This window comes from Convolutriloba macropyga, chromosome 1 (genome assembly GCF_964194025.1).
Source record: "Convolutriloba macropyga chromosome 1, txConMacr16.3, whole genome shotgun sequence".
Lineage (NCBI taxonomy): Eukaryota > Metazoa > Xenacoelomorpha > Acoela > Convolutidae > Convolutriloba > Convolutriloba macropyga.
In genome coordinates, this window is record NC_134468.1 from 83,264,569 (window position 1) to 83,289,409 (window position 24,841).

A 24,841-nucleotide genomic window follows, 5' to 3' on the forward strand; every position below is an offset into this window, starting at 1 on the left:
CAGTCAACCACTTAGTCAGCCAGTCGTCAGTCAAACATTCAGCCAGCCAGTCAGTCAGTCAACCATTCAGCCAGCCAGCTATTCGGTCAGCTAGACAGTCAGTGAACCAGCCAGCCAACAAGTCGGTTAGTGAGTCAGAAAGTCAGTCAGTCAGTCCGCCAGTCGGAGCCAGCCATACAGCCAGCAGGCCAGTCAACCAGACAGTCAATCAACCATCCAGTCATTCAGTCAGTCATTCGGACAGTCAGCCAGCCAACCAACCAGCCAGCAATTCAGTCAATTGAACAGTCAGCCAGTCAGGAAGACATCTAGCCAGTCATTCAGATGAATAGTCAACCAGACAGCAAAAGAGTCAGCCAGTCAGTCAGACAACAAAAAAGTTAGTCGGACAGTCAGTCAGTAAGAAAGCCAATCATTCAATCAATCAGCTGGCCAGTCAGTCAATCAAGAAGTCAGCCAGCAAGCCGGTCAACCAGCCAATCAGTCATTCATTCAGCCAGCCAATCAGCCATTCGGACAGACAGCCAGTCAACCATACATTCAGTGATTCAAATGGACAGTCAGCCAGACAGTAACATAGCCAGCAGATTGCCGGAATAGCTGCGAAAGAATAGACCTGCGTGCCATATATTAGAGATAGAAACAGATACAGATCTATATTGAAAAAAAAATTGACGCCGCTCAAAAAACTAGGTAAAAACATTCAGGGATAAATAAAAAAAGCTTGTTTAAATTCATTCCGCAGAAGCCTCTTATTAGGGACCTTTACTGCACAAATGAGTTCCTTTGACCTTAAATAAATTCAAACTAAACTTAAGTTTTAAAGTGCAAGTCATTTTATTGAGTGAGGTAAGTCACGTATGATCAAAATCTAATCACGCAAATAACCTAAAAACTTTTGCTACAGCGAGTGAGAAGTGACGTCACGCGCGCAAATGCCGTTATTTAGAGGAAAAAGTCATTCAGAAAATTTGACTTTTTCAGCTTTGCTGTGTGAACAAATGTAAAACGAAAAAAGAGCGTCAGACGACGAAACAAAAAAAACCAAGAGCACCGCAATATAGCTTCGCTCAGCTCACAGCTTCGCAGCTATAAAAAGAGTCAGTCAGTCAGACAGTCAGTGAGTCAGCCAGCCGATTAGTCAACCAGTCATCCAGGCAGTCAGTCAATCAGGCAGTCAGCCAGCAAGCCAGTCAGTCAACCAGCCAGTCAGTCAGCCAGTCACTCAGTCAGCCATTAATCCATTCATCAGCCATTGAGTCAGCCAGCCAGTCTGTCCGTCAGTCAGCCAGTGAGTCACCAATCCAGTTAGTCAATCGGACAGTCGAAGAGTCAGCCAGCCATTCAGTCAGTCAGTCAGTCAATCGGACAATCAAACAGCAAGTCAGTCAGCAAGACAGTCTTTTAGTCAGCCAGCGAGCCAGTTAGCCAATCAGTCTACCAGCCAACCAGTCAGTCAGCCAGAAAGTTAGTGAGTCTTTCAGTCAGTAGCTCAGCCAGTCATCGAGTCAGTCAGTCAACCAGCCAGACAGCCAGCCACTTAATCAGTCAGCCAGCCAGTGTCAGTGATCCGAAGAAAAACTGACCGAATGAGTGAAAAAATTCTGCCTTGGCTAATTCTGCCTTCACAGAGAGAAGGCAGGCCACCTGATGTCCCATGTATAAAAGGGATGTTTTGGCTGCTTCGATTGAAATTATTTGCTTGATAAAAAGGTGTCAACTCCGCCGTTGCCTGGTCCCCAGTCCAGGATGAGAAAGGAGGAGGGGCGCGAAACAGAAATAAATGTGGTGTTAACTTAACTGCTGCCTGGTCCCCAGTCCAGGATGAGAAAAGAAGAGGGGCACCAAATCATTCGATAGATGAAAAAGGTGGTAATACGCCGTTGCCTGGTCCCCAGTCCAGGATGAGAAGAGGATATATAAGAGGGTATATATATGTGTGTGTGTGTGTGTGTAATTTTTGAGGCGAATTTCTGTTATCTGTTTGCTCCTAGACCAAGCGCATTTTTGGGCGGATATTATAACAGAAATTTACTCGGCCTAGAAGCAGTGCCCCTACCTTAAATTAGTTCTGGCCACAAAGGAAAAAAACATTTTATAATTACCAATTAGTATAATTGTTGCTTTGCCGCCATATCCCACACTGTAAGGTCCTTTTTACATGCATTCAGATACAATTTGTGGCCTATTTCAATATACATATTGTCTAATTAAAGATGTAAAATGGACCAAGTGTTCCACTTCATTTGGCATGGGCGCTGGGTACCAATGGAACTCACTGCCTTGACGAAGGACTAAAACTTCTAATCCAATTGAATGGCACAAACCTGTTAATCCTATCGCCAAAAGTGGCTCTGAGCATTCTTGAAATAGCATGAGCCAGCTGATCTCTCACCACATTAGAGTCCCCTCCTCGTCCCGCTTTTACATCGAATATCTCGAAGAACAAGTCAATCAGCGGCTTCAATATCTCAGGTGCCAGCTCCTGTTCGGAGTTGGAGGAAGCAAATACGCTCGAAATGGAGCCAGTCGAATCTCTCTGAAATGAAGAAGTCCCTCCATTTAAATTGCCCGCGCTCTGCGTTCTATGATATTCCGTACAGAACCAAACAAAAATTCTAGAATTCTCCGAGTATATAAATACAACAACACTATACAACCCGGAAGAGTATCAAACTGTAAAATGGATCATACTTCACCTCACAGGCGTAAAAATTAACACAAAGGGAAATATACAAAAAAGTCACAAAATTTGGGCAAAATTGAACCCAAAATTTGTCCAAAAACCCAAGAAGGAGAAATAACAGAAAATGGTCACTTCTACATCAATGTGACATCTTTCAACAAGTTTCTTGGTCGCGCAGATACAAACATAAACCGACTAACGTCGGACGATTTGCTCTCGAACGACTGAGAGGCAAACATTTCAGAAGTGGGCATAGGCTAGGGGAACTTTCGACCCTCGAGCTCCCCTTGAAAAAAACACGTTTAAAATAATTGCTTCAAACTTTGTACGAGAGGAATTAATAAGTCCACAAATAATGATTGGCAACAAATTGATCTTTTGATACGCCAAATAATAGATCACGCCTCAAACACATTAATCGAAAACTATCCAATTTTCGGGAGATAGTTCGAGCCCAATCTCTCTGAAACAGTGTCCCGCTTTTTCACCCTTATTCATTTAAACCCAATTTATTCACCCCTGTATCATTTAACCCCTCTATCTTTTAACCCCGATTTTAATCTTTCTGTAAAATAAGGATTATCAAATTAGCAATATAATCATTTGGCAATGCCGCGCGGGCTATGGCCAAATGATTATATTGCTAATAAGTACGCCTATCTCAAATTGCCCTTGATTATATCACTCAAACAGGGAGTCTCAGTAATGAGCGCGCGCAGCATGATCTCATTGATCCAAATCTTGGCACAAACTGGACAATAGAATCTTACATCTTAGCTTCAAAAAGTTAAATATTAAGCATTTATCCTTTTTAACATAAAAATTCAACTAGAAATTAGAAATTCACTTTAAAAATCCTATTTGTATCTCGAAGTGCTTCGCTATTTTCAATTAATGACAGGTTTTATCACTGGCTTCATCAGAGTCACTTAAACTGTATACACAGAAGTTTGCAAACAAATTTCAAAAGTATTAATACTAAAGTATCAGAATTAATTAAAGAAATCTTATTTTAAAAAAAAGGATTATTTCACATTAGCTTCTCCCCGTTTCGTGGGCATTAAGTTTTCACCCTTCTTTGTGTTCAAAAACACAAAGAATAGAAATTTAGTCAAAACTTACAAATGAACGATTTCTGTACACAGATGCGACGATGCCTCTGTTACCAGCTCCAATTTCCACATTCTCATCCAAAGAGTTCAAGTCATTAGCCAGAGAGGATGTGGACATACTGGATTGGTACCTAAAATTAAATTCATTCCTTCACAAACTGGATATTGATAGAATAATGGTCATCTGTTATTTATTTTGCGCTCAAATCTCTAATTAATTGTAATATTCTCCATTAGGCCGTGTCGAATTTAACCCAGAGAGGGCCATAGCAAAGAAAAACTTTTCATTATGGGTGGAAAAAATCCGACTAGGGAGGGAATCGCACCCTCGCCCTCGTGCGTCTTAGACTGCAGCACTTAGTAATCGGCTATCAGGCTCTTATGCTCTCATAGCTTGTGCTATCAATCAGAGAAATTTCGACAAAGCAAACAAAAAATCAAAAAGTATGAAAAGGTCACTCGAGAATTGAAATCGAAAGAATGCTCTAGAAGAAAACGGTCAAGCCAAAAGTTTGCGTAAAAAGACACGTTTACAATAATTGCTTGAAACTTCGTTCAAGAGCAATAAAAATGAAAGCCTGTATCAGAAAAAATTTTTTGGAACATTACCCAACAAAGTGTTACTTCTTTTTGGAGCCTTGATAAACATTCAGCAAAATCGAGAACTGAAATTCTATTTATTCAAATTTCTTCATATTAAATTTTTCTCGACAAATTTATTTGAAGGAAGGGATGATTATTCAAAGAACATAGCCGGCAGATTTCCGGAAAATAGCCGCGATAGCCGCTTGAAGCTTTCCATGAATTGAAACAACTAAAGAAATAAGATAGACAGATCGACCATCAGTCCTTTAATAGACCACTAGAGTTTTGGGTTAGATTCGGACCGTCATTTTTATGAGACACGTACGCTCTATAAATAAAAAGCCCTAAAGGAGCTTAATAGTTATCATTTGAAATTAATTCAAAATCAAAAACTAAAGAATCACAAACTTTTGGCACTACTTAGATGCACACCATTGATCTTTAACTAGTAAATGTTCATAAAAGTTGAAGTTCATTGAGTTCACAGAAGTCATATTTTGGGTGAGAAAAGTCAAGCAATTGACCTAAAAGCAGAAATGACATCACGCACACAAATTTTAACTGCCAAGCAGTAGAAGTCACTGAAATCATTGAAAAAGTCAATTCGAAGAAGTCCTGACGTACAATTCAAAGAATTTTCATTGACTGAACAAAACACTAGACCTAGAACGGACTAGGAGTGAATTGGGGAAACCATTTCCAAAAAAAAACAGAGGCAAAAGATCGAAAAAACCTTAAAAAGCAAAGTGCAATTGCCGCATGTGAACAAAAAACCACTAGCGAGAAAACGAATTTTTGTTCAAATACCGTTTTCTCACTCTACTTTAAATTTGGAGCAAAAAAAATTCACGCCGCGAAACCACTCGCTTTTTCGCTCCATTTCCTGTTTCGGCGTGACCAAAATCACTACTCCAATCTGACTTCAAAAATCATGAAAATGTGTGAACAGATATTAAAAATGTGTGAACACGATGTCCCCAATAATTGTCGTTATTGCTTCGCGGCTATTAAAAAGAAAAAAAATTGATTGGAGAAAATGTTTTGAACCCGTAGGTCTGAAAATAGTAGGATTATATCACTTCACAAGAACAACTAAGCCTTTGAATTGTTTCTCAAGTAATTACAAGTAAAATTCGGGCAATAAAGTTCTAAGCTAAATACATGATTAAAATTGTGGAAATTTAATGAAATTTACTTTTTCGAAATTTGGTCCCGTAATGAAAAATTATTAAAAGCACTAATTAATCATAGTACCTAACAGATGAAGAGACACTAGCAGCAGAAACAGACCTCTCCAATTTTGAGTGTGACTCCTGAAGCATAAGACGTCGAAAGTTACAATATATACGAATTCAAACAAGTAGGGTTAAAAAAATCTTTGGTTGTTTCAAACCAGAAGCTATTATTTTGATATCAAACACAGTTCCCATTTGAGCAGGCTATAAACGAGAGGGCTATAAAATTTGAGCAGGCTATAAACGAGCTGGGGATAAAACTTCCCTGAGTTTTCACTTCGATAAATTTGAGATTTAATTGACATGAAATAGATAACTGGAATAAGAAATAATTTTTAACAGCACGTACCTTTGGTGCTTTTTCTGCAACGTAATCTTGACTGAGAAAGTTGTGCACAATTTGAAGCATGCCTGGGTTAGTTGAAATGATCTCAGGGCTGAGAATCTCCTAAAACACGGACACATATTTTGATTGGGGGTTACATGACAAAATAACCAATGCCAAAATACCCAATGTGCCAAAATACCCAATGCCATTATACCCAATTTATTCCCTTTGATCTTTTCGTTCAAAGGGCATTGGGTATTTTGTCCTGACACCATTTTGAGTTTTATGTATTCAACACACTATTATCCAACTCAACATAACTGATCGACGTAGCGATATGTACAACAAATTTTAAATTACTAATCAAAACTAACCACGCTATCATATCAAAACTAACCAAACTATGCTTAATTCACCATTCATAATCTAACTTAGGGCAATGTTGCCAATCGCATCTTTAAATATTGGCAATAAAAAAGTTGGTATGCGATACTTTTCAACAATCTGTACGTGATTGTCTATTAAGGGACTGTAAAAAATGACAAATTTTACGAATGGTCGAGTGACTTTACGGGAACGGGAGTGATTTCGTACCATCCAGACCACGATTGAAATACTGATTTCATTACCTTAATTAATAAGTTTGTTGGTTTCACTGATTTAAGAATGTTCAACGCTTTGTGTTTTGTCTCTCTTCTCCGACCAGTCGATTCTTGCGTAACTTTATACGCATTTATTCAATTTTTTAGGATGAAAGGTAAATCGAAATGTATAACCCTTAGGTTAAATATCCACATGTTTTTATCAACATTCACTAATTTCATAACAAAGCATAAACCGACTAACTACGGACAAATTACACTCGAACGACAGGTGGTGCCATTTAATACAGAGGGGGCTCTATAGCCTAGATAAATTAATATGAGAAAAAAATACAACTAGGGAAGTGTTAGAACCCCCGACCTCCGCCTTGCTGGACATAAGTTATTAACCTCTCCGCTATCAGAGACTTGTAATATACTATCTTACGATCGCTTATCTTTTAGCAGCAGACTTAATAAGAGCAATTAAGATGACGCAAAAATCAAGAACCAAAGCGCGAAAAAATGACTCGAAAAGTGAAACTGAAAGAGTATTCTAGAACAAAAGCACAAAAACTGTCAGGCAAAAATTTTGCATAAAAAACATTCCCGGTAGAATCGATGATTCGTGCAATATAATCTCTTAACTAACCGTATCTAAATGCGAAACACTGAACAAAGAAGAGGGAGAGGAGGGAGGGTAGCTAGCTGGGGGAGGGGGGGGGGGTAAGGTAGGTGTGGTGGAGAGGGGTGGGTTGGTGCGTGATGTCTTTCGTTTAGTTTGAAGAGCAGAGGAACTGCCCTATCAAAAGAAAACATCTCAAACTGACGTTTCGCACTTGAACATTACTCCTCCCAGTTTCTCATTACTATATATTAGAAACTAAGCTACTTTCAAAGTCCAATGTTCAAAAACGGGAGACAGTGTTCGAAAAGAAAGTCAAAATTCAAGTCATGAACAAACTTATTTCAGCTAAAAACAGCTGGTAAACTGGAAACAACTCCATAAATAGTGCAATAAAAATTCACAATACCCTTACCTAATTCAGAACTATCAAAAGAGGAATAAATTATTCAAAACTTTGTTACGAATTATTTCTACTTATAAATCTGGGTAGGTATGGGGGATATCTAGGCGGGGGTGGGGGCATCTAGGTGTGGGATGGAGAAGGTAGGTGGGGATGTAATTAGGAGCTGCGGCTTGCCGGTTAGTCCGGTAAGTGGGGTGTGTAGGCAGGGTTACAGGGGGAGGTAGGTGGAGGGTTGGTCTGTATTTTAGATACGAAGGAGGGACTTATATGGGATCAAAAATTCTCAAAACGATCTGTCCACCTTGACATTACCAGCAGTTCCCAATTAGTATACTTTAGAAATTAAGCTACAGTTAAAGTGCAATTTTCGCGGTAAATGGTCGAATAGACAGCAATCAGTATTCAAATCTTGAACAAACTTGCTTCAGCGAGTAGTAAAAACCAGTAAAACCAATAATCATCTTCGAGTCGTAAAATAACACGTTTGATTCGTTCGAGAGCAATTAAACAATTAAATCAATTGAGAGAGACTGTTCGCTTCCGCTTTCATATAAAAAAAACATAACCGACTAACGTCAGGCGAATTGCTCTCAAACGACCGGTGGGAGGGGGATCTTTGGATGCACGGGGCCCTTATGCCCTGAACGATGTGCAGAGGTGGGGATTTGGGGGAGCATGAAACAAGGGGGGCTGATGTGGGGGTGGGGGTTGTGTATTCAGGGTGGGGGGGGGTCAACCTCTACGAACCGCCCGTTACACCATAAGTATAAGTCTCCAAACAGTTTCCGTGAATCGCATACTCGGAGACTAGTGAGCTGAAAGGCTCGAAGAGAACTTAATACCCGCTGGGCGCTACCTGTTATCCCGTTTTTGAGGACAAAAAGTCAAATGGGTCAGACGAAAAATCGGACAAGCGAAAAATCGCATTAAAAATACCAACAGGACTAATATAATTGCTACAAACTTCGTTTGAGAGCAATTAATAAGTTTTAAATGCTCCTAATTTTAATATTACCTGTAAGAAAGCGCCCAGTTGATCTTTACGTTTAATCATCAGTTTCTCGCTCAAACTAGTCGTCATAGCCTTGGGAGGGAACTTCATTCCGTCCACTGAGCTGTACTTCTTCTTTAGCTCCTCGTACAACTTGGCAAAGTCGCTGTATCGTCTGTAAATCTTGAACACTTGAGGGGCGCCATCTGATTTGGTCCAATCACTCAAAAGAGAAGTCTCAACTTCCACCTCATAAACTCCGTGACGTTTGCCTTCGTCTCGGATTTCTGCAATTAATGTTCTAACCGTAGTTTTCTGAATGTTTGTTAACTTTTATGCATCTAATTTCAGACACTTTTCTAATCGGGCGTTATTTGGAATAATGAATTTCTTCATTTCTGCCTCAAGTAATCTAAGTTCAATTCATTTTTTAAATGCTGTCACGAGTACTTATGATAAATGTTTAAAACATAACAGGCGGATTGCCAGAAAAAAGCTGCCATAGCTCTGAGCCAGCCCAGATTTCAAATAAAATTTTGTTTAACTTGTGTTCTTTATGTCAATTAAAGTATACCCAGCATGTTGTTGAAAAATAACCGCTATTCATTCCCATAACTCTCATTGGAAAGGCGAGTTATTTTGATTAGAACTAAGTTCAAATATGGGACCTCTAAAACTGGATTTTATGGGTTTATCCCGATTCTAATTTTGATTTCGTTTTTCGATCGTGAATCTGTTCCTTTTAGATTGCTTTGCTAAGTAGCTGCTGTTTAAAAGCACTTTGAGCAGAATGAGAGAATAACGAAACTAGCTCAGAAAAGACAAAAATTTAGGCAAAATTTTGAACAAGCTGTGGAACAAGGTATATTGATTTTTTTTTCGGCTAGGTGAAAAAATATGGGACAAGTCCTGAATTACAAGTCAAAAAAATTTAATTCAGTAAACAAAAAACCGACCTAAAAATGACTAAGAACTACTTTAAAGCCTTTTAGTGAAAAACCAAAAATGAAAAAAAAAGCAGAAAACAAACTGCCGCACGTGAACATAAAACCCCAATCGAGACAGTAAATTTTGTTCAAACACCATTTCCTCACTCCAGTTAAGAATTGGAATAAAACGCTAAATCATTAAAAAACAATAGATTTTGTAGCTTCACTTTCTCTTTCGGCGTGACATTCATCATTACCGTTTGACTAAAAAATTATCAAAATGTGCGAACACGGATCTTTAATACAAGACAGCAACCCAATACAATTTGTATTATGTGAATCGTAAAAACAGTCATGCAACAATAGCCCGCTGAGAACATGGGCAGATTATTAAAAGCCATCATTTAGAGTGAGGTGTCCGTAGTTGACCATAACGCAGACGGAAAATCAATGTCAAAAGGCCGCATGTGAACAAAAAACCACTAGCTAGAAATGAAAATTTAATTCAAACAAAAACTAGGTATAAAATGAGCTGTGAATGGATTGGGAAAACCATTTAGAAAAAAAATCCGGTCCAAAAAATCGAAAAAAAAGTAAAAATCAGAGTGAAATTGCCGCATGTGAACAAAAAACCACTACCGAGAAACCGAATTTTTATTCAAACACCGTTTTCTCACTCTACTTTAAATTTAGAGCGAAAAAAATTCACGCTGCAAAACCACTCGCTTTTTCGCTCTATTTCCTGTTTCGGCGTGACCAAAATCACCACTCCAATTTGACTTCAAAAATCATGAAAATGTGTGAACAGATCTTTAAAAAAAGACAGCGCCCCAATACAATTCAAATTCTTTGAATTGTAAAAATTCTTTGAATTGTAAAAAAACTCGCACCAATAAGAGTGAAAATGACGTCACGCATGCAACAAAGCCAAATTGTATGAATGGAAAAAAGGCAGATTAGAAGTGCCTGGACCTCATATAGCGGTAACAAAAATCTTGTTGACGAATTAAAAAACAAGAGAAGACCAATAATAGCTCCGCTCAGGTAGCGATATTGCAGCTATTAATAACACTCTTAATATGCTTCATCCTACCTCGTCTTGACGGCATCAAAAATTACTTAGAAATGTTTCATTATCCGTACATCCACTTAGAGCACCTAAGGTATTACTATCCTCTTAAATTCTCAATATCTCGAACGCGCCCAATTTCCAAATTGACTGCCTTCAGTGCTTAAATTTGCACACAAAAGTAAAAATAAAAGGTCGTGAGAGACAGAACGAAACATACTAACGGTAATTGACGATGTTAGCAGACAATCCGCACGAAGCAGAGACCTCTTCTCCCAGATGAGCGTTGAAAACATCACCGTCATATTTCTAAAAATATAATACTAACTCCCTATACATCACTGGCAATAACTTTGCATGCACTGGGTGGCCTTTTGCATTTAAACTATTGCCATCTCACGACCAGAGCATTATCTGTTTAATTTCCCTATTCGCGTTCGCAAAATATGCGTCACATTGAAATTGGATCTTGAAGTCAATTTATCAGGAAAATAAGTGGAGAACTTCGTCTCAGCAGTACATACAATTTAGCTAGTCAGTACTTATGTGGGTTCCCTCAAATATGATTTAGATGCTACTAAAAATGGCAAAACTTCCAATCTATCAAAAAAAGGCAAATTAAAAAAGCTAAAACTTAGAATATTCTTTTGTCCCTCCTATCAACTTCTTAGGTTTTCTATCAACCTAAGTAGCCAAAACCTTACCAATGTTGAAATCGATGACGTTATTTCATCAGTCTCTGAGTGGTCTGGACTCTTCATCAAGTTTTCATTCGATGAACTCGACGAGTAAAATCCAGCAGCCGCCCTTGACCCCTCTCTGGGGTTCAGGATCATCTGTCTATAACTCCTACTGACCACGAAAGATGGGTACAGCTTCTTATGGGTTCGCATGAAGTTGTAGGCCTGCTCAGACATCCGATCAAACCAGTCAAATTGGGGTTCGAGAGACTTGTTTTGGATCTTCTGCTTCAAATCCCTCACAGAGGACGCATCCACTTTGAAGTTGTATGCAATCGAATTCTAAACCAGTTCATTAATGGTATAAATTGAAAAGTTCTACTTCTTTTCGTCCGGATTCATTTAACCCCGCAAATCTTATCCCCATATCATTTGACCTTAATTAATCAACCTCTCTATCCCAACAAATAGCATCCGACTTTAAAGGCATGTTTTGTCATATTTAAATGGGCAATTTAATCCCACGTTCGGTAGTGATAGTTTCATATCAAGCTGGGTTACGGGTGAAATGATGTGCAGGGTTGGGTATTGGGGGAGGGGGGATTGCGTGGGGTGTGTCAAACTCTCATAAGAAGAAAACTCTCATAAGAGTGCGTGGGGTGTGTCACCCTAAGAACAGCTCTTCGCACAATTAATGCATGTCTCCAAGAGTTTTGATGAATCGAATACTTAGAGTCTAGTAAGCCGAAAGGCTGAAAGCCTCCGATCGTTACCTTTTATCCTGTTTTTAAGGACAAAAAGTCAAAAAGGTCTGACGAAAATTTGGTAAAGCAGAAAATCGAAAAAAAGACAGCCGGACTAATATTATTGCGACAAACTTCTTTTGAGAGCAATTGAAAATTGTTTTTAAAAACGAAACCAGGATATATCTCTCCGGGAGTCGTAAAAAGAGCAGTACAATGATAATCTCACAAGAATGATAGACCTTTCTTGTGCACAAGAATGATAGACCTTTCTTGTGCATAAGCAAAGAGCTTCCTGAATTCCAATAAAAGCTAACTAATTCGCAAAATTTTTCAAACATACCCGGCAGATTGCCGGAAAATAGCCCCCGTTGATTCCAATGAGCATGATTGGGATTGAAAGAATAGATATTGAAAAAAAAAGATTTTTGTACAAAAACATTTTTTAAGTCCGATTTACTTTGATGGCATTTCGTAGTTGAACATACTTCTGTTTCTTAGAGGGAGGCTACAGGGGCCACAATCAATACCAATAGGCATTAGAGATGGTAACTAAGACTTATAGGAACGACGTTCAAATAGCGGGCAACTACAATTGGGCTTTATGGGTTTATCCCGTTTCTATTTTTTATACTGACTCTGTTCATTTTGAATTGCTTTGCTGAGCAATTGATGTTCAAAATCACTATTAGCAGAATGAGAGAAGAGAGAAACTAGCCTAGAGAAGTCAAAAAGATTTCACGCAATATGTTGAAAAAGCGGCAAAATGAGGTAAAGCGAAACATTTTTTGTTCGAAGAAGTAAAAAAACATAGCAGGACAAGTCCTGAAATACAATCCAAGTAATTGAATGAAAGACTGACCTAATGAACCTGACCAGCGGATCAATTGAACAATCCCAGCCAACCAGACAAAATCTCAAAAAATGAGAAACTAAAAGAATCAAACAAACTAACCAAAAAAAAACGATCATTGCTAGAACCCTTGAAGCTTTTAACTTGAAAGCCATATATGACTCATTTCAAAAACTCATTAACTCACGCAAAAACCTTGAAAGAGATGAATCTGCCACTAAAAGTAGATAAACTGGACACATATGACAAATGCATCAAGAAACTGAGAAGAGAAAATTTCCAAAAATAGGGCTATAAAAAAGGTAAAAACATTTTTTGTCCCTGGAGATCTGTTTTGTAAACTTTCTACAACATTTAAAAAGTATCGTTGGCCTGTAAAGATAGTTAAACTCAGAGAATGACAAAAAAACCGAAAAAACTGAAAACAATCGAAAATTTTAAATTGCAAGCTTTATTTAAAAAATTCCCTACAAAAGCAAAATTTAGAAAAACTAAAACTATTTTATTGCCCCTAGAAACTATGTAGTAACATACTAGCAAACCCTATAGGAGGTTCCCCTGGTCACTGAAAAAAAATTTCAACAATTTAAAGAAAAAAATTGCAACTTTATCAAAAATTGGTAAACGATATTAAAATGTTGAATACCATTCCATGACCAAAAAATATTTTCAATAAACTGTTAGCAAAACCTAGATGAGGCTTCTTGCCCCCAGGGGCTGAAAAACTTGAATAATGACAATAAATGATAGAAAATTTGAAAAAAACCAAGTTTGATTTTAAAAAATTGACAAAATTCATGAAGTTAAAAGGTTTAAAACCACTTCATTACCACTAGAAACTATGCAATAACCTATTATTAAACCCCAGAGGAGCTTTTTTGACATCAAAGTCTGAAACAACTCAAAAAATGACACAAATTCTCAAACAATTTGAAAAATTAGTATAAAATACCGTGTTTATGTTTGGAGTAGCAATAGATCTATCGCTTAAAGTGGCCGTAAAAAGCAAATACGTCTTGCAAAGGACCTTTACCAATTTTAATGAACCTCAATTTCAGACTGGTCTAACAAAAAATCCAAAAAATGACGAAAAAGTGCTAAAAATTTCATTAGTTTAGGCTCAAAAACTCCCAAAAATGATCTTTTAACCTTGAATTACGGCCTTCCCAGTAGCTTCACCACTCTGAGTACTTGAGGGACTACAAAACGCGGGTCTCTAATGAAATTTGATGCCCGCTGAGTTTTACCTGTTCATCCCGTTTTGAAGCTCAAAGTCACTAAAACATGTGTGAAAACATCTTACAAAAACAAAAAAAAACATAGCAGGACAAGTCCTGAAATACAATTTAAAGAATTGAATGAAAAACTCAGACGCACTCTACTTGACCAGCAGATCAATTGAACAATTTCAGCCAGAACACAAACAAAATCATCATAAAATTGAGAAACAAAGAAACAAACCTAAACGAAAATATACTCGTTGCTAATGCTCTTGAAGTTTTTAAAACTATGGCAAAAGTTTTTCCCTTTAAAAATACCTATTTCAAAAAGATGTTAAAAACCAATTTTTGTTTCTGAAATCGGTTCAGTATTTTATCAGCGAGACCTGAAAAATATTCATTGGCCCTTGAAGATCGATTAACTCGAAAATGACCAAAAAATTTTTAAAAAAAATCAATTCCAAACTATAAGGAAACGTTGCTGCAAATCGTGATATAAATATCTTTCGAATCATTTCTGTGTCTCTAGAGGCTATCCAGTAACCCAATTCCAAACTTTAAAAAACTCATAGGCTCATAGATCGATAGACAATAATTTTTAAAATTTCAAATTTTAAATAATAGAAAGTCGGTCTATTAAAAGGTTGAAAGCCATTCAATTGCCCCCTAGCAACTATTTAATAACATACTATCAAACCCTAGATGAAGTTACCTGGCTACTGGGGCAAGAAAAAAATACAATACAAATATTTTGAAAAAACTTTAAAATTGCAAATTTTATCAAAACACTTCTAAAAGTCGAAAGGTTAAATTGTTGAAAACAAATCCATTGAAACTAAAAACCATGCAGTAACTTTTTATTAGAACGTTGACTGACAAAATTTTAGGAAACCTTAAAAAAATGCAGATTTTATCAAACAAATGCTAAACTTAGAGACATTAAAATGTTAAAAACCATTCCATTGTTACTAGAAACTATGCAGTGCCCTATTAACAAACCTCAAAAGAGATTGCCTGGTCCCTGAAGCAGGAAAAACTGAAAAAAAAATTCAAAAACCTGAAAAAAATGCGAATTTTGTCAAAAAAAAATGCAAAAATTTGTGATATTCAAAAGTTGAAACCTATTCCATAACAACTAAAAATTTTTCAGTAACTTATTATCCAACCACTGATGAGGATTTCTTGCCCCTTGGACTCAAACAACTTGAATAATGACAATAAATGTCGAAAAATATGAAAAAAATTGCAAGTTTTGTCAAAATTGCTAAAATTCATGATGGCAAAAAGTTGAAAAACATTCCATTATCAACAGAAACTAAGCAGTAATCTATCCTCAAACCCCTTATCAAACCCTAGATGAGGTTTCTTACACCGAGGGCTAAAAAAACTCAAAATATGAAGAAAATTTTTAAAAACCTGAAAAAAATTGCGAAAATTAGTATCATTTTGCGTGTTTGTGTTTGTAGTACCAAAACATATGGCTCAAAAAAATGGTCATTACAAGCAGTTTTTTCCCGCAAAAAGCTTTCATCAACTTTTAAAAATTTCAACCTAAGACTAATCAAACAAAAAACTCAAAAAAATCACAAAAAAAACATGAAAAATTGCACCAGTTTGAACCCAAAAACTCCAAAAAATGACCTTTTAACCTTAAATTAAGGCCATCCCGGCAGCTGCACCACTATAAGCACTTGAAGGACTACTAAAGCCCACTTTGTGCCTCTAATGAAACTTAATGTCCGCTGGGCTTTACCTGTTTATCCTGTTTTGAAAGATCAAAGTCATTGAAAAATGTGTGAACACATCTTAAAAAATACACAGCGCACCAATACAATTCAAATTCTTTGAATTGTAAAAAAGACAGAGCACCAATACAATCCAATTCTTGGATTGTAAAAAAAATAGGAGCGCTATAATAGCCGGCTGAGAAGATGAGGGCGGCTATTAATAACAAAGCAGGTCGGACAACTTTTTTTTAATAAATCGATTATCAAAACGATTAAGCTCATTCAATAAGTAAATTCGCTTACATATTTGTTGGAGGCAGATAAAGTTCCAGGCCACTAACCCTAGTTTCTTGGGCAAGTTTCTCGTATGCATCCAATAGAAATTCTGCATAGTCTCTCATGGTTTCCAATGACTTCACTTCTCTGCTCGAAGGAGCCAAACTGCGGTCTCCTGTTGTGAACTGGGCCGCCATCATTCTCTCATCTCTGTACGAATTGACCTCGTCAACAGTCGTGCGAAAAGCCTGATTAAAACAAAACATCCACCTAACATCAGCGTATTGTTCTCAACGACTGGCGATCGGTTGACCACGTCAGCAGCTAGCTAGCTGCAGCTTAGGGAGGCTAACATAAGCTCAACTGAGGGAGGGGACAGGTGAACTGGGAGGGAGTCATACTCCAAAAACTCTTAAAACACATTACATACAACTAAAACCAAGGTCCTTACAATTAAATGCTACATACAAAGTACACACAACTAAAACCAGGGTCCTCAAAATTAAAACCTACGTACAATTAAAGTACATAAAATTAGCATAGCCGGTTAATTTTAGGAGCTGCGAAGCAGACTTGCGGGCTGTAGAATACTGACAGAAACAGATGAGTTGAAAAATTACCTACGCCTCCCTAAATATTTTTGAAACTTTTAGCGACAATTTAAAAACAACTTCTTCAAATTCTCTCAGCAGAAAACTTTTTTATTCCACAAAGATGAAATCTTTAAAATAACACCTATAAGATCCTTTGACCTAAAATTAAAACATACCCGGCAGATTGGGTGTGTCAAACTCTCATAAGAAGAAAACTCTCATAAGAGTGCGTGGGGTGTGTCACCCTAAGAACAGCTCTTCGCACCATTAATGCATGTCTCCAAGAGTTTTGGTGAATCGAATACTTAGAGTCTAGTAAGCCGAAAGGCTGAAAACCTCCGATCGTTACCTTTTATCCTGTTTTTAAGGACAATAAGTCAAAAAGGTCTGACGAAATTTTGGTAAAGCAGAAAATCGAAAAAAAAGACAGCAGGACTAATATTAATGCGACAAACTTCGTTTGAGAGCAATTGAAAATTGTTTTTAAAAACGAAATCAGAATATATCTCTCCGGGAGTCGTAAAAAGAGCAGTACAATGATAATCTCCCAAGAATGATAGACCTTTCTTGTGCACAAGAATGATAGACCTTTCTTGTGCATAAGCAAAGAGCATCTTGAATTCCAATAAAAGGTAACTAATTCGCAAAATTTTTCAAACATACCCGGCAGACTGCCGGAAAATAGCCCCCCGTTGATATTGGAACCGAGCAAAAAGGCGAAATTCGATGGCATTGAAGGATTTGAAAAAAGCGCCATAGTCATTTCAATACGCAATTAAAACATACACGGCGATTGCCGGAAAATAGCCGCCGTTGATTCCAATAAGCATGCTTGGGATTGAAAGAATAGATATTGAAAAAAAAAAGATTTTCGTACAAAAACATTCTTTAAGTCCGATTTATTTTGATGGCATTTCGTAGTTGATCATACTTCTGTTTCTTAGAGAGAGGCCACAGGGGCTACTATCAATACCAATAAGCATAAGAGATGGTAACTAAGACTTATAGGAACGACGTTCAAATAGCGGGCATCTAAAATTGGGCTTTATGAGTTTATCCCGTTTCTATTTCTGACTTCAATTTTTTATACTGACTCTGTTCATTTTGAATTGCTTTGCTGAGCAACTGATGTTCAAAATCAATTTTAGCAGAAAGGGAGAAGAGAGAAATTAGCCTACAGAAGTCAAAAAGATTTCACGCAAAATGTTGAAAAAGCGGCAAAATGGGAAAGCGAAAAAAAGTTCGACGAAGTAAAAAAAAAATAGGAGCGCTATAATAGCCGGCTGCGAAGATGAGGGCGGCTATTAATCAAATTAAAAGTAAAGTTTGAAGCGCAAAAGTACTTTTCTTTAGTGAGGTAAGCCGAGAATGATCATCACGCAAATGACCTAAAAACTTGTGCTAGATTGAGTGAGAAATGACGTCACGCGCAAAAAGGCCTTTATTGGGAGGAAGCAGTTAAATGGTTAACAAATGTTTAACAAAAAAGGGGCGTCAGATGACAAAACAAAAAAACAGCCGAAGACTGGGAATCGACTCCAATTAATTAAATTTACACCCTAGCCATTCAATAACTAATAAAAACATTCACTTAATTATACCGTTCAATTTAGGGATACCATTCAATACAGATTATCAGGAAAACAGCACGCTATGAAAAATTTTATCGGAAAGATTTCGTAAGTTGCGACTACAAAAGCATTGTTCATAATCAATCGTCTGGTATGATTTGATTGTGTTGAACGAATGACTATCAAACGATGAGAAAAAAATAGCCAGCAATGCATCTAAGGAAAAGGGAAGGTCCAAGCAGGAAAAAGGAGAAAATCTGTACGACCTGTTAAATTTTCAAATAATTTTTGCTAAGTCTCATCACATCTGAAAAAGAAGTTCCTGCTTATTCATTGAGCACATACACGACACGCACATGAAAACCTTTAATTGTTTTCACTTAGTAACAATAACCCAACCAACAACCCTAACTAAACAACAGAACCAAAAATAATGTTCCGAACGACAAATAAAACAGAAGAGATATGAAACAGAAAATTTCAGCAAAATCTTGTTCAAACGTAGCCTATTTTCTTCTAAAACTTATAAATGAATATCCACATAATCAAACGGCAATATACAAACTAATTTCAACCAAAAAAAACCCGAGCACAGAAAACACGAAAAAGAGCACCAAAAACAGCTCTAAAAGGTGAAATCAGAAAAACAGCTACAGATTGGAAATAAAACTCTAACATATGAATGAGATGGCCATGAATGCTTCCAAACTTACATTTACTTTTTAAAATGCTTTAGAAAAATGTTTCTCAAACGGCAATATACAAACTAATTTCAACCAAAAAAAACCCGGGCACAGAAAACATGAAAAAAAGCACCAAAACAGCTCTAAAAGGTGAAATCAGAAAAACAGCTAAAGATTGGAAATAATACTCTAACATATGAATGAGATGGCCATGAATGCTTCCAAACGTACATTTACTTGTTAAAATGCTTTAGAAAAAGCACTTAAACCAAGAAAAATAGGAGAAACTACAAAAATGCTTCGAAAAAGCCGCTCGTGATCCAAAATTTTGCTCGCGTAGCGAAAAATTTTTCAAACCTTCTTTTCTCACTCTTTCTCATCAATAACACGGGATGAACAACGTATCACTATCTTCTCTCTGTTCTTCAATTCGTGCAGCCGTTTGATCTAGACGTGCGGAGTTGACTTTCACGTGCGGAGTTGACTTTTACATCCTGTTGTAAATACACTCCGAAAAATTGTCGATAAAAAAACTCCACCAATACTCCTCTTCAAATTGTAAAAACCAGGAACACCGCAATAAAATCAGGAATACTTTGCAGCTATAAAAACCAGGGTCCCCACAATTAACTACAGGCAATAAAACCAAGGTCCTTTAAAAACGCAAAAAATGGGCGAGCCTAATAAAGCCTCATTAAGTCGATCTAAAGATTAAAATTTCACTTAAAAACACACGTGTGCATTTAAGGAAATTCAATAATGCATTTTACAGGGAATGAAGCCATCGTGTATTGAGAAATAATATCAATAATAGCAAGAGCAGGAGAAACGTTAAGATTCAGAAAGAATCAATGAGTTTACACCATGGGTCGTACTCGGAGCATCTCTTAATTGTAGCTCAAAAATGATACGATTTCCGATTTAAACAACAGGAAATGTGATGATAACCAAGATTTATTTAACAATTCTCTTCAGTTATTTCAAAAAAGTTGAAAAAAATACCTCCGCAGCTAGTATCTAATCTTTCTCAATTCGATGTTCCATTTTTTCTACAACCTTCACAATGACAATTCACTTTCCAGTTGCATGAATAATGTTGTTGGTACTTCAAATTACTGCAAAAGTTTGACTGAGTCAGTGTTTTGTCATTTCTTTGCATTTTTGAGTCAGTTAAAGTGATATGATGTTGTACAATTGAGCTGTTCTTTTAAGAAACAATAGTGATGGTCGAATCTTTTGCTTCTCGAGATCTTCTTGACAAATTTGCTGAGTTCAACTATCATAATTCCTTGAGACCAGTTTTGAGATCTATTAGTTCATTCCTTTCCCCCATCTCATCTGCTTGCATTTTTCACTTGCGAAGCTTACAAAAGCTCAACGTCGCTGATAATTGGAAGTGTAAATTACCTGTACGTTGTCGTAGAAATCAAGGAATCTAGACGCATTGACACGTTTCAGGTAGTCTAAAACAAATTCAATCATAAATATTTACAAACATTCATCTTTCATTAAATTACTGAGGAACTGCAATCATGATCCTTGCTAGAGCCGCTTGAGATCCCTAATACGTTGACCGAATCTCAACATTGCATTCAACATTAAAATGGGGGAAAAGCAATCAGTAATGTCATTACATTGTCGTCCACCCAATGAGCGAAGAGATTTTAAACTAACTACCGAAATACAAAATAGGGCTGGTCACAAGGATTATACAGCATCATTGAAAACTGGTTGTGTGTGTTCAATTTCAAGACGTGTCCAAATTACAGTTTGACTTGTTCATGATTTGAACAGATAAGAATTTTGCGATTAACTAAAATGATATAAAGAGATGTCTAACGAAGCAATTTAAAAAATTAGTACATTTAGGTCATTTCTGTAACCTTAATCGAGCAGTACAAGAGAGAGAGAGAGAGAGAGAGAGAGAGAGAGAGAGAGAGTTAATTTATCCCCGCTTGTAAAGTATAAATACAGAACAGCATAGATTTAGTAGAAAAAAAGAAAAACAACGAAGTTTACAATAGAATGGCAAAGTACAGCAGAACGATCAGCATAGTATTATTTATCTTCAAGCAAGGAAAGGACACGCAACGAGGTCGTTTGACCTACTTCACAGCGTGCCCAGATGTATACACCATAGATGATAAACTTATTAACATTTTTCAAAAATTTTTTTTCTTTTTCATTTCTTAGCAATGATTCAAAAACATAACAAAGAACTTAAATGGTAACTTTGAACAATTCACTACTAGATGCCCTCTTCCATGGCATATTTTTGCACGCTCAAGCGAACGTCCAGACTTGGCCAACTTCGAAAAAAAGAAGAGAAAAATAAGTTCTTTATATAAAAAAAAACTCGAATTGAAGAAACATTGTTAAAAACTATCTTTAGAATTTAGAAAAATCAGATTTTGACAGCAAAAAATGAATCGCGGTGCCTTCTACGAAGGCACCGCCACAATTTTTGCGTAGATTTTTGTTATTTTGTAAAGAAAGCATCTAGAATTACAAGGTTCTGGAAATTTAGCAGAAAAACACTTTTCGAATGAGTTCCTCATTTTCAAGAATAAAAGTTTCTTTTAAATTATGATAGGTCATTGATATTTGGCTATAGGTTGAGCTCCCGATAGAGTCAGGCAACAGTCCTTGAATTTTCAAAACATTGAATAATGTTGAAGCCCGACGACTTATCGAATTTTGCTCCAATTTAGATCTGCATAACGGCACTTTTAGTAACATGTGTTTTGCTCGTCTTGTTGTTAAAATATGTCTTTCAAACTGAAACATACTGTTTAGATAGTCTTCGGCATGGAAACTGTTAATCGATTTTAAAACAAACTTAAGCAGCTCATATACATGTCGAATTCAAAAACTGTTAGAATTTTGTTTGCACAGAATAGATCTTCGCTTTGATCGAACCGACTCTTAAAATTAATTTAAGAATTTTCTTCTGTAGCAGATGGATTGGAGCTAAAGAAGTGAAGCTAGAGCATCCATACACCAAAATTCCATATTGTATGATAGGACATATGGCACTCTTGTAATATTCTATTAACTGGTACCTTGGAGCGAAGTGTCTTAATTTTGATATTATACCACATTGCCTACTAAGTCTTCCAATGACAAGATCTATATGAGAACTAAACAGCAATTTTGAATCAACTATTATGCCTTAAATATTTACATGATGGTTCCAATTTTATTTCTTCTGATGCGATGTGGAATCGCTCACTGGAAGCACTTGTTTTTAAATTTAATTGGACCGTTTTTAGCATATTGAGCTTAAGTTTATTTGCATTTAACCAAGCGGCTATACTATCTAAGTCATCTTGGATAGCTATTCTTGAGAACCTAAACTGCAAAGGTTGGTGTCGGCAAAAAGATGGACACTAAGTCGATTACACACTCTTGGTAAATCGTTTATATAAATTAAAAAAAACAGTGGTCCAAGTATGGAGCCCCGAGGGACACCACAAGTTATATTTAACGAAGTTGATGTCACTCCGGCCACGAAAATTCTCTGAGTTCTATTAGATAAATAGCTTTTACACCATTCTAGGCACTTATGACGAACACCATAACTTTCTAGCTTACGGAGCAAAATTTTATGATCTAGTGTATCAAATGCCTTCTGTAGATCCAGAAAAAAGTTGACAACTTTGAATTCGCTTACTCTTATTCTTTCAGTTAATTCTGCCAATGCATCTATGGTGGAATGCTTTTTGCGAAAACCAAATTGCTTGCGATAGAGAAGATTAAAATGTTCCAGGTATTCGTAAATTCTAGAGAACATTGCCCGCTCGTATATTTTACTCCAAACATTTAGCAGAGAAATTGGCCTATAATTGTTCTCTTCTAGTCTTGATCCCTCTTTATGCAATGGAATGACTTTTGCTTTTTTGAGCTCAGTTGGAAAAACTCCTTCACGAAATGATTAATTAATTAACGATGTGAGGTATTTCGTGACAACAGATTTTGTCTTCACTACAATATTACTAATCTCATCTTCACCGGATGAAGATTTGTCCGGAAGTGAATCAATAACTGCACTTATTTCAGTATCAGAAACTGGATATACTCTCAATGACATGTTAACATCAGTCAGGGGTGTGGCTGCCTCGGAAGGAATACTACGCTGAATATTTTTGCCAATACTAGCAAATTTTTCCTGACAGCTCATTTAAAAGTTTAAATGTTTGTCTTGAGTCTCCGATACATTTTTCGAACATGTTTCGATAATAAACCTTTTTCGCTGTTTTAATACTTTTTTCTAACTGAAGTCTAATATCTGTAAACTTCTTGCGCAGAGAGCCATTTGACTTGTCTGCTTTCCATTTCCTGTGAATAAGATTCCGCTGCGTACGTATATTTTTTATTTTGTTGTCGAACCATTTAGGTGTAGAAATTCGATTCTGCGGGGTGATACGTTTTAGTGGAGCGTACTGCTCAGTAACGGTTAAAAAATGTGATGAAAGGCACTAAAGCATGAATTTGCACACCCACTGTATGCTGAAAAACATTACAAAGTTTGTGACTCAAGGCAGATAAGTATTTTTCAACAATATTGCAGTTACGAAGAAATGATGTATCCCTTACAATTTTGCTTTCAAGGTCATTTGCTTTCACTGTCCACTTCAACGTAACCGGAAAATGGTCTGAAAAACTTTGATTTTCAAGTATGTGAACATCCCCTATCAAATTTTGAAAAATGAAGTGGTCTAAGCAAGTTGCTGATTTTTCTGTGACACGGGTGGGTTTATTGGGTGTTATAAAAAACCATTTGAATGAATAGCGTTTTTATATTTTTGCGTGAGCAAATTTTGTTTCATCGTATCAATGTTAATATCCCCACATATTACAGTTGGCAAGCATTTGGAATTTAAATTTCCCAAAACCTCTACTAAGTCCACAAAATCAAGTTTATTGGCTCTTGGTTTGTTGTATATTACCACTAGCCGGAACTCGTAACATTGTTCTTCTATGGTCGCAGATAAAGACTCCTCCATCATGCAATCCAGTTCTTTTTGAATAGAGCAATTAGCTGTTAGTTGAATCATAATGCCACCGCCTTTTGAGTCACGAACTTTTGAAGCTATATTTTGTAACCAGTTACCAGTAGTGATTTTTGGTCGTCGTTTTTAGATAGCCAAGTTTCAGTCAAGCAAAGAATATCAGGTGGAGACTCAAGACTATGTACAAGTGCTTCCAGGTCCTCTATATGTCTTTTTAAGGAGCGAACGTTTAAATTTAGAATAGTAAGTGAACAAGAATTTGAAGTTTTAGATTTAGGTGAAGTCACTGCACGAGGAGGTGGGAAAAATATTGCTCTGGGATGGTTGGAAACATTTAACAAAGTCTGAAAAATTATAATTCAGGTTCCTGGCTGGTTCAAGCAAATCAAACACTCTGTACACTCTTTTGTTTTCTTTCCATAGGTAAAAAATCGTGCCCTCCCTTGTCCAGGCTGATTCAACCCTCGGATCTCTTTTCATCATTGCCAGAAACTTTGCTCTAGCAGGTGATATGTCTTCGAAGATTTTCACATTACTTCCAACTTCCGACAACTTCTTTTTGTTTCTGAGTATCTGCGTTTTCACCAACCGTCTAGCAAAACGGGCAATAAAAACGCGTTCACCCGCTTTCCTGCCTGGGAGTCTATGTGCCGTTGAGATGTCCCTTTCGTCGACTTCCACTCCTATTGATGTTGCAACTTCAATAACTTTTTTGATGGTCACGGAATCTTTCTCTGGTACGTTTCGATTACCAGTATGATCTGAGTCTTCCTGAACGCCACTAATACGGATATTGTCCCTTCTTGTATAACTTTCAACAGTTTCGGCTTGGGACATTGCTGCTACATTGCAGAGTTCTTCTTGATAGTAAAGGACGTCCTCAATATGCTTGATAATTTCGGCTTTCATTTCCTCTTTGACCTGTTCTACTGCTTG

At 36.8% G+C, this 24,841-nt stretch overlaps 1 protein-coding gene across 1 annotated transcript in view; it reads right to left on the reverse strand.

The window, feature by feature from the left end:
* LOC142343391 (sorting nexin-13-like) overlaps nucleotides 1–24,841 on the reverse strand; it is a 99,016-nt gene that overhangs the window by 41,300 nt on the left and 32,875 nt on the right. The window contains exons 10-18 of the mRNA XM_075395171.1: nucleotides 20,301–20,356; nucleotides 16,112–16,294; nucleotides 11,252–11,569; nucleotides 10,772–10,856; nucleotides 8,574–8,836; nucleotides 5,968–6,066; nucleotides 5,638–5,696; nucleotides 3,809–3,929; nucleotides 2,328–2,539 (exon numbers count right to left, since the gene is read on the reverse strand). Of these exons, the coding sequence (XP_075251286.1) occupies nucleotides 2,328–2,539; nucleotides 3,809–3,929; nucleotides 5,638–5,696; nucleotides 5,968–6,066; nucleotides 8,574–8,836; nucleotides 10,772–10,856; nucleotides 11,252–11,569; nucleotides 16,112–16,294; nucleotides 20,301–20,356 (1,396 nt within the window). The remainder of the gene's footprint in view (nucleotides 1–2,327; nucleotides 2,540–3,808; nucleotides 3,930–5,637; nucleotides 5,697–5,967; nucleotides 6,067–8,573; nucleotides 8,837–10,771; nucleotides 10,857–11,251; nucleotides 11,570–16,111; nucleotides 16,295–20,300; nucleotides 20,357–24,841) is intronic.